Source organism: Brassica rapa, chromosome A01 (genome assembly GCF_000309985.2).
Source record: "Brassica rapa cultivar Chiifu-401-42 chromosome A01, CAAS_Brap_v3.01, whole genome shotgun sequence".
Classification (NCBI taxonomy): Eukaryota; Viridiplantae; Streptophyta; class Magnoliopsida; order Brassicales; family Brassicaceae; genus Brassica; species Brassica rapa.
Genome location: NC_024795.2, coordinates 6,575,462 through 6,590,975, shown reverse-complemented (window position 1 = coordinate 6,590,975; position 15,514 = coordinate 6,575,462). Strand labels below are relative to the sequence as shown.

General features: G+C 31.9%; 3 protein-coding genes across 4 annotated transcripts; 2 read left to right on the top strand and 1 right to left on the bottom strand.

The window, feature by feature from the left end:
• The first annotated feature begins 3,502 nt into the window (after window positions 1-3,502).
• LOC103859622 (protein DETOXIFICATION 39) lies at window positions 3,503-7,224 on the top strand. The gene is made up of 7 exons (XM_009137196.3): window positions 3,503-3,814; window positions 5,345-5,976; window positions 6,182-6,238; window positions 6,327-6,565; window positions 6,665-6,783; window positions 6,867-6,953; window positions 7,033-7,224. Exons 1-7 carry the CDS (start codon window positions 3,503-3,505, stop codon window positions 7,078-7,080), a joined length of 1,494 nt encoding a protein of 497 aa, XP_009135444.1. The 3' UTR covers window positions 7,081-7,224.
• A 937-nt stretch (window positions 7,225-8,161) lies between these two features.
• LOC103859612 lies at window positions 8,162-10,034 on the bottom strand. The gene has a single exon (XM_033292292.1). The coding sequence runs from the start codon at window positions 9,981-9,983 to the stop codon at window positions 9,630-9,632; it is 354 nt and encodes a 117-aa protein (XP_033148183.1). The 5' UTR covers window positions 9,984-10,034; the 3' UTR covers window positions 8,162-9,629.
• LOC103859603 (proteinaceous RNase P 3) lies at window positions 9,900-14,803 on the top strand. Of its 2 annotated transcripts, none has more exons than XM_033292247.1 (7): window positions 9,900-10,034; window positions 12,494-13,562; window positions 13,642-13,743; window positions 13,832-14,010; window positions 14,091-14,211; window positions 14,305-14,373; window positions 14,496-14,803. In XM_033292247.1, exons 2-7 carry the CDS (start codon window positions 12,579-12,581, stop codon window positions 14,586-14,588), a joined length of 1,548 nt encoding a protein of 515 aa, XP_033148138.1. In that variant the 5' UTR covers window positions 9,900-10,034; window positions 12,494-12,578; the 3' UTR covers window positions 14,589-14,803. The 2 variants fall into 2 exon arrangements, with proteins under 2 accessions (XP_033148138.1, XP_009135421.1); XM_009137173.3 differs by lacking the exon at window positions 9,900-10,034 and adding an exon at window positions 11,113-12,121.
• The last annotated feature ends 711 nt before the right edge of the window (window positions 14,804-15,514 follow it).

The window sequence follows — 15,514 nt, the reverse complement described above, 5'->3', positions numbered from 1 at the left end:
GTTTTTAATAAAATAAAGAATAGTTGATTTTACCATATATACATTAATTAAAATTTTAAAATTCAACTTTCACGTAATTGTTATTATTTTATTTCGTGTATATAAAATATATTTATAAAATTTAATTGTGGTTTAGATATAATTGTACTACATATTAGCATAATATATTGAAGTATCGAGAAAATATAGAGATAATTCTGTTGTGAAAAAAAAACAAATAATACAACTATTTGTTTTTACATGTATAAATGTATATATATATATATATATATATATATATATATATATATATATATATATAAATTATCAATTTATGATTTTAATGAGATCATATATTTACATGAAATTTTTTAAAATATTATTATCTTATTATTTTATCGATTTGTGTCATATTTTGAATCAACTAAATTCAGAATCAGATAAATTTATAATGTTTATTTATATCGAGTATTAATTTATAGAGTTTATACGGTAAGAAAGTACTCACTTTGTGCACCTACTCGTTGGAGTGATCATCTTCGTGACCATCAATAAATTTGCATTAGATACATTTTTTTTGTCAACCGCATTAGATACAATATGTCGTGAAAATAAATTATTGTAATTAAATTCATGTGTTTTGACAAAGCAAAACACCGTACACAATGCAAAGAACACATATCACGTCAACCTCTTTTTCTTTTTGAGAATAGCACAACCAAAGGATAACAAGCAGAGCCCAAAGAAGAAGAAAACATAACTATAGTAATCAACATCTTTGTCACGTGTTTTTCTTGGGATAAGTTTTCATTATTTCTTTCTTTCTTCTTCTTAGACCAATAAGTAAAGAAAACACACAAGTGTGATCGAAATGGCACAGTAGATTTAGAATGGTACTAAAATTCCATATTCAAAATTTACCAAACTTAGATTTATTTGTTTGTATAGTCAGATAGCATATATATCTAATTTTCATTACAAGCAATTTGGTTTGTCTAATGTCATAGACATAGTTCAAAAGACTAGTCAATTAACATTTGACCCGCAAAATATATCTAGATTACTAGAAAATATGATGAATGAAAAGTATGAAGCAATAAATAAAAATTCTGTTTGAAAAATATACTTTTATTAAAACCCAAAACACTTATTCAAAAATTGTAATTTATAAGAAAAAAGAAGAAAAATAAATATGCAGCAATAAATGATAAAAAAATCAAACAAAGTTTATGTATGTAGTGATTGTTTTGAAAGCATGATAAGTTTTTAAAAAATATCTTAAGTATAAATATTTTAAAATAATATTCATTAGTTCTTATACTTATTGATATAAAATTTGTCTATCACAATTCAACGTATATATAAAAAAAAAATATATAGACAAATATTACCTTTTCCAGATAACTAAAAGAAATTATATTTAACGGCTTTGATTGGTGATCGAGTTATCATTGATTAAGTTTGAGTTATAAGGATAACTAAAAAATGTTACCAATCACGAATTATTTTTTCTTATTTTTGAGTTACTATGTGAGTGATAAAGTGTTATGCTTGAGTTACATTTTTGAGTTATTACTTTAATAAAATTGATAAATCAAGGGGTAACTCAGCATTAAAAGAAATTACATGTGTTAAGATTTGAGTTAGTATTTTGTTTTGGTTTTCAACTTAAACCCCACGTTCACTTCTGAACAAATTATATTTAATTTTTTTTTCTAAATTCATTTTATAGTTGTTTACGTTTATCTACGCAATTATTGAAACACTTTATATAATTTTAATTATTATTCCTATTTGGTGACTTTTGTTATAACATTAAATTATTTATTTATATGGGTGCTTTTTATCATATAGAATACATAGATTCAAATATCTTAGTTAAATTTAAATTAATATTTATTTATTTTACTGCGAATTGCATCAAATTATAACTTTTTCCTTAATTCAATTTAGTAATTCCAAGATCTCTTAATAATATGCAGAGGATTCAAATGTATTACTCATGTTCTTCCAAATGCATTCTGTATCATTTCCCCTAGTATTTGACATTTGTGGTGGTCCGGACTAAGGGTGTACCAAGATAGTCGCATTTGTTATCGCAAATGTGTTAAAGACACGTGCCAATATTCGAAGTTAGTTAAAAGTACTTAAAACTACATACCAAACTACACGTGGAGGAAGACAACAATAAAGTCCAACAAGAACAAACTATTTTTCGTGTTCATGCGTCCAACATTGTTGTTATTACTGAGTAAATCTTTTTTTTTTGAACACATACTGACTAAATCAACAACATTGTAAATTGATACTAGAATAGATAAGCCTTTTGATATTAAAAAGAAAGTAAATTGATATTATTACCCACTTATTTGGCCACTGTTATGGATGGAAGCGACTAATTTAATTATCTGATTATACAAATTAGTTATAATTTATTGTATCGATCGATTATCTGACCTATCTTCTAACGAGTGATTTATTTTTAATAGTGTTAGATTCAAAAGTTAGACACCTCCATATTTTCAGTATCCGTGGAAAGCAATGTTTTGAAAACCGGATCGGACATTGACTCGGCATTGTAACTAAAATAATGATCATACTGGTCACCAAATTTGAATTTAAATTATATTGTATATTAAGTAATTATATTATATATATGTATGACTATAAAAAATTATAAAAATTTATATCATTGTTAGAGTTATCATTGTTAGAGTCTAAAAATGATATCAAAATAAAACTAATTTAAAAATGAATATTAAAAAAAATATTTAGAGAGATATTTAGAAACCAATGACTTTTTTTATGAAATATTTTATTTTGCAATTTTCTTTAAAAAATACTTGAATTTGAAAAATCATGTTTTAATATGGAACCGAATCATCAGTTTTAGCGAGTTTCACCGATTTTTGATCGGATTTACTGATTTAACTCAAATCTAGTTTTTGATATAATTCGGAATGGGTTACATGGCCGAGTCAGAGTCTGATTGGCCAGTCTGGTCTGGTTTTCTAAACACTAGCGGTAAGTCTTGGGTCCTGGCTCTGCTGTACTAGTGGTCCCATTTATTGACATCTGAAATCTCAAATATACCATTAAAAACAATAAATATATGCCTGGTCTCATAATAGATTACCGTAACAATTTCGTTCGAGTACCCTTGTCTGTGTCTACTGCTATTATTTATATGAAAGTGTAAATGCTCGTACTCGTACCCGGATATTTAGTATGCCTATCGACAAGACCAATTTTAAATTCTGGAAGGAATAAATATAATATTTATTTTAGATCCTTAATGATTTTAATATCATATTATTATACTTTTGAAAATCAACAAAGCCATCTAAATCATTTTCAACCATATAAATTATATACAATATAATGAATCCAATGCCTATTTATACACACACAAAGGCTTTGTTTCTCTTTATCTTCATTTTTCTTATTTCAGAAGCCTCGCATTTCCTTTCACTCTATACAACCAAACGCTTTATTTGTTTCTACTTTTGTTGTTAGAAACGTTATGGATGCGTCATATGAGACGACGGAGAGAACAGATCTACTGCGACCGTTGGTGGATCAAAAACCTCCATCGGACGTCGGACTTGAGAGTGTTTTAACGGAGAGTAGCCTTTCTTACCGGAGGCGCGTGTACTTAGGCGCTTGTATAGAAATGAAACTACTTTTCCGCTTAGCACTTCCGGCGATACTTGTCTATATAGTCAATAGCGGAATGAGTATCTCTGCACGAATCTTTGCCGGACATATTGGCCGTAAAGAACTCGCTGCCGCTTCCATTGGAAACAGCTGCTTCAGTCTCGCCTATGGCCTCATGGTACGTTGAGTTTATGTATGGAGTCGTTGGGGACATGGTGATATTATTAAATCATTAGCAGTAATTGTTTTTCCTTAAACTGTTATTAGTGGTAAAGGTGCAAATTTCTAGAATTTTTAGAAGGGAAATTGCTGATGTATCAATTTAGATATAGATGTGATTAACCTCGTTTAGTGTGTTAATATTAAATTTTTATGTGTAAAGTGTCTCCACATGGTTAGGGATTTAAGGCCTGTAACTTTAATGGTACTTTTATCATCTATCCTTTTCTGGTATTAATATCCATATTTTTCCTTCGTTTTCTATTTACCATTTATTCAATGATTTTGTACTTCTTTTTTTTTCTTTCTCAAAGATTAACTTTTATGAATGTACGTCTTTCTATTTTTATTTTAAATTCATTTCTCAACAAATCTTGGAACAATACTTACAAAATAATTACAATAAAAAACTCTATAAATTAATAGTGTTGGGATTATGATATTTTATTAATTTATATAGTTATTAATTTACAAAAAAATCATTTTTAATATGTTTTCTATATTTTCTATTTTTTATTTATACAATAAGAAAATAGTTCATTTTACCGTATACATGTTAACTAAATTTTAGAAATTAGACTTTCAAATTGTTTTATTCTATTATTTGGTTTATATTTTTATGTTTGATATAATTTAAATGTGATTTTAGATATAATTTTACTAAATATTATCAAAGTATATTGAAATTTTACGAAAAATAGATATCTAGATATAAAACCAACAATATAATGTTTAGTTTGTACTTATATAAAATGTATATATAGATAGATTATTAATTTATAATTTAATGGGACCATATATTTGCTTAGAACTTTCTAAAAATTATTATCTTATTATTTTATCGATTTGTGTCATAGTTTTGGGACGGTTTAATTCGGAATCCAAATTTTTTATTAATTTATAGTGTTTATTAATTTATTGAGAGTTAATTTATAAAATTTATACTGTATATGACCATAAAAAATAAAATATATATAAATTGTCACCATATAATGATTTTGAGCCATTGTTTAAGGATTACAGCCTGTGATGATGCTTTTTATCCTATATATTTTAGGTTATATTTGTTTACCATCTAAAGATACGGTACAATATACTCTGTGCTATTTGTATAAAAAATCAAAAGCAATTTTTGCTTCATTTTGTTTTTTTTTTCATGTTTCAATTTGTATATTTGCTATATATGATCATTTATATTTTGTAGGTCCTGGAACATAGAGAAAATATAGTATAAACTTCCTTCATTTTCCAATAAATCTAGAATAATAATTTCTTAAATAAATATTTGACCAGAAAAACACAAGTTGTGAAATCGAATTATTATTAGTATGTTACGATATTGAATTATAATTGTTAGAAAGGAAAGTCAAAGACGACACGTTTTTTTTTCTTTTATGGTTGATGCTCACAATTTTGTCATTATGCTGAATAATTTTCCGTTTGATGAAACTTGGGAAACATAGTTACCATTTGAACTTCGGTTTTACAGTTAGGTATGGGAAGTGCAGTGGAGACTTTATGTGGACAAGCACATGGAGCACACCGTTATGATATGCTTGGGATATATCTCCAGAGAGCAACGATCGTCCTCGCTCTTGTTGGTTTGCCTTTGACACTACTATACACTTTTTCGTACCCGATTCTAGTCCTCTTAGGCGAGCCCAAAAGTGTCTCGTACATGGCTTCCATGTACATTGCTGCACTTATCCCTCAGATCTTCGCTTACGCCGTCAACTTCACGGCCCAAAAGTTCCTCCAGGCCCAAAGCGTGGTGACACCCAGTGCGTACATCTCAGCCGCTGCATTTCTCCTCCAGACCGTGCTGACGTGGGTCACCGTTTACGTGATGGGCTTAGGTCTTATGGGCATCGCTTATGTTCTGACTATCTCTTGGTGGCTTATAGTTGTGGCCCAGACTTTGTATATTACAAGTAGTCAAAGATTTAGACATACATGGACTGGTCTTAGCTGGAGATCGTTCCAAGGTCTTTGGAGCTTCTTTAAACTCTCTGCTGGTTCTGCTGTGATGATTTGTCTGGAAATGTGGTATTCGCAAATTCTGGTTCTTCTCGCTGGTCTGCTTAAAGACCCTGCTCTATCTCTAGACTCTCTCTCCATCTGGTAAGTCCATTATAATTGTCTTTATTTTGTCATTTTTTTAATTTTATGTGTTTGGATCGTTGTAATCGTCAAACCCGTATAATGATTAAGGATGAAGATAAAGTCAGTATTTTATAGCTGTGTATACACCTGGAAACTTTTCAACCTAATGATGTTGAGAGATATGACTTTATTTATTTAGTTTTGTCAATTTTTTTTTTTGTAGTATGTCAATTTCAGCATTATCATTTATGGTCTCTGTAGGCTTCAATGCGGCTGCAAGGTTTGTATTTATATTTCAAATTTAGTTCAAATTTTAACCAACATTTTTGAAACTAAATCATAAATTGAAAAAAAAAAAACAATGGCAGTGTACGGACAAGTAATGAACTTGGAGCAGGAAATCCAAAATCAGCTTTGTTCTCTACATGGATGGCGACTTTTGTTTCCTTCGTGATCTCCGTGGTGGAGGCACTCGCGGTGATGGTGTCACGTGAATACGTCAGCTACATTTTCACGGCGGACGATGAGGTGGCTAAAGCCGTCTCTGACCTCTGCCCGTTTCTCGCCGTCACCATAATCCTCAATGGAATCCAGCCCGTCCTGAGCGGTATATACTTGCAATTATTTTTAACTTAAACCGGAGAAAACCAGTGTACGTTAACCAAACCGGCTAAATAGTACTCGGTTTTTGGTATTTGTGTTGCAGGAGTGGCCGTGGGATGTGGATGGCAAACATTCGTGGCATATGTCAATGTTGGCTGTTACTATATTGTTGGTATTCCTGTTGGGTGTCTTCTAGGGTTCACCTTCAATTTTCAAGCCAAGGTTCGGCTTTTTACAGTATTTTCTGCATAACATATGCATTACATACCTATATAGTAAAATTAATTTTGTGATTATGGTGATAGGGAATATGGACTGGTATGATTGGAGGTACCCTCATGCAAACCCTCATCTTACTTTACGTCACGTACCGAACAGATTGGGATAAAGAGGTTAGTGTTACGTGATACCAAGTCTTATCATATTGCGTGTCAAAATTATCAAGGTGATTATTGTTATACAATGATTCAGGTTGAAAAAGCGAATAAGCGATTGGATATGTGGGACGATAAGAAGTAGCCTCTTCAATATGTGAATAATTGATGTTTTAACATTCACTTAAAATATATTGCTTTGCTATTACTTTTTGATTTTTTTTTTTTTTTGTAAACTGCTTTCAGTACTTTTTGATTTTGCCAATAAAATTTCATCATTCATATTTTATATTAAAAATTTTAAAGACAAATGCATTAATTATACTCTGCAACATCAATCTTTCAAAATACAAAAACAAAATCTAAAACATCAATCACTTATATCCACCAAATCTTGCAGAAACGATTTTGGTCATCTAATTAATGGATGATTTGTTCATTCTATTTAAAGTAGTTTTAAATTATACTCTCTCTGTTCTTAAAAGATTTATATTCTAGTTTTTTCACACATTTTAATAAAACATTAAATTTGCATATTTTTTTGTGTTTATCATCTTTCCATAATTTTAAACCAATAAAAAATCAATTAGTGCAATTAAGATTTTTAAAATTTGTAATTAGTTAATAAAATATGCATTGAAAATGTAAAAAATAAATCTTTAATAAACAAAATTTTTTCTCTAGAATATGTATCTTTAATGAATGGAGGGAATATTATTAGTTTGATAACATCAATGCACTTCCATGCAATCTTTCAACTACTCTAAGCCACACTAGACCAAATATTATTTCGCTATTACATGCATGCATTAAACATATATAGTTGGTTCATAGAATACCAAATTCCTAGGAGTAAAGAAAAATCTTACAGTAACTTGTTTTTCTGCTTCTAATAAATATACGATGTTGTATTGGTCAACTTTTCTTAAATCTTATACTTTTGCTTAGCTAGAGAGAGAATTCAGCTTGTTTTCCACTTGCTGTGTATTATTTTCTCCAATATAAAACAAGGTTACGGTACGACAATCATATTAAAAGATATCTAATGCAACTATTTGAAGTAATCTAACTTGACCATTTGAATCGATAAATTCGAATTTTAAACCCAAAATTAAAACCACAAGTACATTTCTAAATTATGTTTGTCGCATATTCGGTTGAATCCACTATGATCAAATTGTTCAATGCTATCAAATTTGGGTTTATCATGTGTTTTTTATCGGTACATCTCGAACCAAATCTTATTTTAAGACTGGTAATTTTGGGGCTTAACCGATCAACAAACGAAACTTTGATACCATGTCAATTTTTTTTATAAACTAGTGTTGTTCCCTTTTAATTTTCGATGTGAAATCTCAATACGTTCTTTCGAGATAATGATTCTTATCTCCACATCTCAAACTGAATCTCACTTTAGGATTTATATTAATCCTTTAGGTCTATTTTATTTGAATCAACAAACTAAGTTTTGATATCATATCAAATTTGATTTTATCATAAACTTACAAATTAAAACTAATTGGCGAAGATGAATTGAACTTATCCTTTTATATCTTAGTTTTGTTCTTTTAAATTTGTGATGTGGGATCTCAACAAATACCCCAAAAGTCTAAACAAACACATAATGCCTCCTAGATAGTTATACGGTTTCTCTTACTTTAAATTTATGATTAATCTTGATTAATTGGTTTGGATTCTGATCTAGTTCAGTAATGTACTAGTTTGGTTATCTACAAAAACAGTATTCCATCAAGGAGACAATTGTGTTGGCGATCGTGCGGATCGCCTTTTCTGTCAGACCTAAATGCCTGAAGCTAGTAGACAAACGCAGTTACAAATTGCATTCGTTTTTTGCTGTTGTCACAACGCAGTTAAGCGGATCCCAAGACAAATTGTGAGTGACTATTAATACCAACAGCGATGGTCAGAGATCTAATTAATGATTGTACTAACTAAATATGCATTTCATAATGAAGCTATAGTATACTCTAGTCAACTTTCTACGCAATCAAAAATAAAATTAGTCAACGGGACGAAATAAAGCGCTTCGTAAAGCGATAAAGCATCACCGACTTTAATTAATTTAGAGGAAATGTTCAATGTATTGGGGCCATGTTCACTAGTATTTCACACAACCATTTTCCCTTTCTCATAAAGTCATATGTATTTCTGTCGTGAGACTCTTGCCATTGCTTGGTTAGTACACACATATATGTATGAAAACATTCCAAGTGCTATATTTTGGTGGTCTAGTCAATGATATAGCTTATATTAATCTCCCACAACTAATTTATATGGATTGTAGTAGTCTAAATTGTGCAAGAGATTGAAGAGTAGGTTAGTCTCCGACTCAAGGAATATAGTTAGAAAATATACGAGTGACCGAGAAAAATATCTAAGTTAAATAGTTATCCAATTAAATTTTAATTTGTGTACAAAACCGATTGGATCTTTATGGACCATTAAGTTTATAACTCATATTCGTAGGTTAAACTACTAAACCATGTCACAATATGACAATCAAGATCCTTATATTTGATAATAATTCTGTCTGTAAACTTTTATAGAATCCACACGATTCATATAGTTATGACCCCAGAGAAAAAGTGATAAGACACCACTGATGAGGTTTTATTCAATATATATATGACATGGTATGATAGGAAAAATAAAATATAGTCCTGATAAAAACATTCAAACGTGGATGGCAAAGAGAGGAGGAAGATCAGAGACGTTCCGAGAAGATGAACATAAGAAATAACGCCTAAGAGATTTAAGGAAACGTGGCATAAGATCACTATATTTATTCGCCACTACACAACTCTTCCGTAGCTTCCTAAGCTTCTTACCAATCTTCACTCTCATTCCCACCACTCTAAACGAAGACGTTCTGATCAATATACTTCTCTTCTGTTGCCGTCTTAATGTCTCTGTGTCGGCTCGTTGGAGAATCTTTTGGATCAGAAACTGAGCTCTCCTGTGGATCATCTCACTAGGATCTTCTTTCTCTAGCTTTGCGTATTCGTTTGGCATCTTCATCATCGCCATTTTTTTTTGTTTTGGAGCTGAAGCTTTGCTTTTTGTGTGGACTAAGTTAAGGTAATACAATCAGGATCGTTGTACATTATATAGGCACATACTGTATGTGTGGATTTTATATTGTTTGACTATATGAACATTACATGTGGACTATTCATTATTCCAGTTGGTCCATGCACATGTCTTACATGCAAGTTTATATAACTAGGTGTTTAATAAAAAAAAAAGAAAATTGAAAATGTACGTTTCATATATTAACAAAAAAAACTGGACAATTCAAAAGTTTGTTTTTTTTATAAAGGGCTTGACAATGCAAAAGTTATAACTAGTAAAAGTCTATTAACCATATATTTTCTCATATTTACCATTTCAAAGCACAAATTTGTTTATCCATCGAAAGTTCCAAGAATTTTAATTTTCTTAGACTTGAAATTAAAATTTAGCTTTAATTTACAAGCTGACAGTGCTGACTTTTTCCAGTAGGTTATTAAAAAGCTAAATTCTGTAAACAATTAACTACTTGATGTAAGCCAATTTTAATGTACAAGTTGCCTGTTTTTCAATTCGTTATTTTAAATAGAAAAATTTGTAAGCAATTACTTGATGCATGTGAAAACACAGGATAGCATTTTATCTTATTTAAGTTTCAGGAAAGTTTCTAAAATTTTAGAAATCAACTCGAAATACACGGATATGTTCTTGAATCAATTATTTAAATGTAGTATATTTGAAAATAACTCATTAAAATCAGTGCCGTGCGAAGAGTTTTAGGGGCCTAAGGCAAGTTCTAAAAATAAATTTATTTACAACCGTAATGAAAACAATTTTCTAATATGATATATTATTTTCACCAAATACACAAGTCTAATACTGTAAAAGAATAAGTTTATAACGTAAATATGTTATATTATATCATATAGAAAAAAAATACATGAATTCAGAAAATGAGTTAATTAATTTTCGTAGAAATGTTTTTTTTTAAATAAGTCTAAACCACTAGACTATAAATTATTTTAAATTTTGAGGCCCTAAAAACAGTCATATTAATCGGGGGCCTGAGGCGAATGCCTTTTTCAATACACTGTAGGCACGCCTCTGATTAAAATGTGACATTATGTAATATATCACATGTATGGTAATATTGGGTCATAATTTGTAACATTTTTATTGTTCAAAAAAATAAAATAATTTGTAACATTTAATCTCACGACGTATCTTTTAGCGATAATTGATACTAGTAGTGTGTGCTGGGATGGTTTTTGGCTACTAGAGAACAAGACAATGCATGTCACCTTGTAATCAAATGTAGTTCCCGTGATTCGTTTTTGATGAGTCTAAGGGCGTGATTGGTAGTTGCTGTAGGTGCTGTCCACAGCTCTATTTATTTATACAGCACCAAAATCTAAAGCCACAGCACAAATTCCACAAATTTTTTTTTACAGCAAAAATTCTACAGCTACAGATATTACCAATCGAACCATAAATCGACTGTCACACTATTACCATTGCAAAGACACGTTCAATTTTTTTTTTGCCACTATCTCCCGAAATAATTGTGGCTCTTTGCAAATTGTAAGTGCGGATTGGTGAGGTATCTGAATAGTGGTTTTGCTTGTTGTGTTGGTCCTTTCTAGATTAGATCGAATTGGTGTTTGAAACTTTTGTTTTTGTTGTTTTTCATTGTCACTGTACTTTTATCAAAAATCTAAAAATATAATAATAATATCTTTACATTTTTATCAAAAAAATTTAAAAATATTTTTTTGCCACCCAGCATGCTCTAAACAGACAAAAGCAATGTTCATCCTTTTTTCCAAAAAAAATATTTTGTTTTGAACAGGACTAATATACATCATAACTTTTATAGCAAAAAAAAATTTGAGATTTTCCAATTCATTTTTTGAAAACAATAAACGTATATATTTTTGTATTAAACCAAAAATTATTTTTGTTTGGGGGTGTGTTTGAACGATAGAAAATAATAATATCTTTGATCTAATATACATACACATCCAAAACTCGAAAACTATGAAATTAAATAAACCCCCGCTGCCTTCTTCTTCTTCTTCTTCTTCTTCTTCCTTGCTCTGCGCCGCGCCTCGTTCTCTCTGTGAAACTCTCTCACCCTATAGACCCATTCCTCGCAGGTTAGCTTCTTAATAACCAATATACTCTTCACTTATTCCCTGTGGTCGCATCTCTCTAAGGGTCTGTGTCAATCTTAGCAGTACTGTGATTCATAAACCCCCTTTAACCTAGATTCCTCTGAAATCAATCGAAACTAGCTCTGAATGTTGAGGAATCGAATCTCCAATTGCTTGTTCCTTAAACCCTTGTTTCTGATAAATCTAGAGTACATACCCTCTCTGAGCCTGATCTTCTTAGAGTCAATCTCTGTAAAGATTGATACTTTGTTGCTTTCAAAAGAAAAAGATTGATACTTTGTTTGTCTATGTGTAAAGGTTGATACTTTTGTTTGTTTCTGCTCACTCAAAGTTGAGATCTTTTTGTCTAATCAGGGTAAAGGTTTCATCCTCCACTTTGGCCAATGCAAAGCTTGTAACTTTGAAGTCTTGTGCAGCTAAGTTTCACCTGTGTTCTTCCATGGCCACCTCTGATCATCCCCGCTCTCGCCACCACCGAGACGAATCCCCTACAAAACCGAACAAGAAGAAGAAGGCAAGCCACAACCAAGAAAAGAACCTCCTTGTCAGTCTCCATTCATGTTCAAAGTCCAAAAACCTCTCAGCTGCGTTGTCTCTTTACGACGCAGCCATCGCTTCCGGCGACGTCAGACTCAGCCAGCAACACTTTCAGTCCCTTCTTTACCTCTGCTCCGCTTCCCTTGGTGACCCATCTCTTCAAACCCTTGCCATTGACCGTGGCTTCCAGGTTTTTGAACGTATGGTTGGCTCAGGAATTAGTCCTAATGAAGCATCTGTTACTTCAATGGCTAGACTAGCTGCTGCCAAGGGGGACGGTGATTATGCATTCAAGGTTGTGAAAGACATTGTTGCTGTTGGCGGCGTGTCTGTCCCACGTCTGAGGACTTATGCTCCAGCTTTGCTCTGTTACTGCGAGAGGTTGGAGGCTGAGAAGGGTTACGAAGTTGAAGAGCACATGGAGGCTTCAGGCATCGTCTTGGAGGAGGTGGAGATCTCGGCTTTGCTTAAAGTAAGCGCTGCCACGGGAAGAGAGAACAAGGTTTATAGGTATTTGCATAAGTTAAGGGAATATGTTGGCTTTGTTAGTGAAGAAACCTCAAAAGTTATTGAGGAATGGTTCTGTAGTGAGAAAGCTAGCGAGGTTGTTAGGATTGGTTCTGATGTTGAGTTGCTTAGAGCAGCTGCTTTGAAGAATGGGGGTGGGTGGCATGGTCTTGGCTGGGTTGGGGAAGGCAAATGGGTTGTGAAGAAAGGTAACGTTAGCGCTGATGGAGAATGTTTGAGCTGCGGTGAGCATTTGGCTTGTGTAGATACCAATGAGGTAGAGACTGAGAATTTTGTGAACTCTTTGGTGGCTTTGGCTGTGGAGAGGAAGGCGAAGATGAATTCATCTGAGCCAATGGAGGACTTCAGCGAGTTTCAGGTTAGAGAGAGACTAAAAGTTATCTATCTTTTATTGAAACAAGAATATGTACTTATCTTGAACATCTTACATTTGGCAGGAGTGGCTTGAGAAGCATGGAGACTATGAAGCTATACTAGATGGAGCTAACATTGGGCTCTACCAACAAAATTTTGCAGATGGTGGTTTTAGTCTACCACAGGTCTCATCAAAGTTTCTTCCTTTGCATATTTATTTTTTAATACATTCTGGTGAATACTGACACAATGCACAATGGTGGAAAAGAGCAGCTTGAGGCTGTAGTGAAGGAGCTTTACAGTAAAAGTGGTAACAAAAAATGGCCGCTGATTCTCTTGCACAAGAAACGGGTGAACGCGCTTTTAGAAAACCCTAATCATCGGAATGTGGTGGAAGAGTGGATTAGTAATGATGTTCTATACACGACTCCACCAGGTTCTAATGATGATTGGTATGTACTTTGCTTAAGCTTCTTTTACTCTCAACCTTTGGTTACTCGATCTTTGATTCTTATTTATAAATTTGTTTCAGGTATTGGCTTTATGCTGCTGCTAAATTCAAGTGCTTGCTTGTGACTAATGATGAGATGAGAGATCACATTTTTGAGCTATTAAGTACCAGTTTTTTCCAAAAATGGAAACTAAGGCATCAGGTAACTATGGAATTTGAAGTATATATGTTTTGATGTTTTCTAGACATTAAACCGAAATTGAAAAGGTAAGTTTCGGTTTATGATTTGGTTCAGGTTCGGTATACATTTGTGAAAGGAAGTCTAAAGCTTGAAATGCCACCTCCTTTTTCGGTTGTGATCCAGGTTTGTTTTTGCAATCTCAAGTCAGATTTGTGTTTTCTTGTTTTGTATGAAATGGGTTCTTGATGTTGTTGATAGACCTGATGAGTCTATGTATGATTATTTTTGGATATTTTTTTATTCAGGAATCGGAGAAAGGTTCATGGCACGTTCCGATCACGTGCAAAGACGGTGAGGAGTCTTTAAGAAACTGGATGTGCGTTACGAGACAGAGTTGATAGAGAGATTCACTCGACGTTGTTGTATTTTTTGCTATATTTGTATACGTCAGCATCATTTTTGACCATGCAAACAATCAGAACCTTTGTCTTATTCTTAAAAGTTGTTTTATGTGGTTCAAACTTGCGAACCAAAACGAAACTGGTGCAAGTTTTTAATTTTTGAGTCTGGAAAAACCGGGGAAAATGCCAATTTCACCATAAATTTGTTTTTTCTTGTCTTTGTACACAAACTTTTGAATCAAGTTTAAATCACAACGAACTAAATTTTACGTGGCTTTATGTGGCACACACGTGCTTTAATTGTTTGGTCGATTAAAATCATTGATTTTTTTTTTTAAAAGGCACCTAGAGATGATGTCGTTTTGTCATATTTAGCAACATAGAACTGGAAGAATATTGTGGGTGATTGGTTGGGTTGTAAGAAGTCACTTTAGTTTTAATTTTCATCTACAATCTTAAATACTACCAATCATGCTTTATCTTGGTTTTTAAAGTTACAACCAAAAAATTAAAGCTACAGCAAAAACACACAAAAAATGGCTGTAAACATCTTATTTTTTAAAGCCCCATTTTTTTAGCTGTAGAAAATTTTAAAGCTACATCACTTAAAGCTAAATCAAAAATCCTACAGACAAAATACTAAAGTAAATTTTATACATTTACAACCTAACCAATATAATCAGGTTTCGTCGGCCTTTAACAGAACAAAACGAAAAGCACGAAGAAGAAGAGAAAAGACGATATGGAAAATATGGAAAATAGAAGAAGGAGTTTTCCGACTCACTGGAACTAAGTCATGAAAATATGGCAAACACGCCATACTGCTAACTTGAAATACTGCAACTAAGACATGGAGATGTTGAAATTACAATTTTTTTTCTTTTTAAACCATCGTTTAGCTAAAAATTAACTAGAAATTTAAA

Coding starts and splice junctions, on each gene's coding strand:
- LOC103859622 (XM_009137196.3), top strand. CDS start 3,503: ATGGATGCGTCATATGAGACGACGGAGAGAACAGATCTACTGCGACCG. Junction 5,977..6,181: donor CTAGACTCTCTCTCCATCTG/GTAAGTCCATTA, acceptor TTTTTTTTGTAG/TATGTCAATTTCAGCATTAT. Junction 6,239..6,326: donor GGCTTCAATGCGGCTGCAAG/GTTTGTATTTAT, acceptor AAACAATGGCAG/TGTACGGACAAGTAATGAAC.
- LOC103859612 (XM_033292292.1), bottom strand. CDS start 9,983: ATGGCGATGATGAAGATGCCAAACGAATACGCAAAGCTAGAGAAAGAA.
- LOC103859603 (XM_009137173.3), top strand. CDS start 12,003: ATGAAATTAAATAAACCCCCGCTGCCTTCTTCTTCTTCTTCTTCTTCT. Junction 14,212..14,304: donor AATGGAAACTAAGGCATCAG/GTAACTATGGAA, acceptor GATTTGGTTCAG/GTTCGGTATACATTTGTGAA. Junction 14,374..14,495: donor CTTTTTCGGTTGTGATCCAG/GTTTGTTTTTGC, acceptor TTTTTTATTCAG/GAATCGGAGAAAGGTTCATG.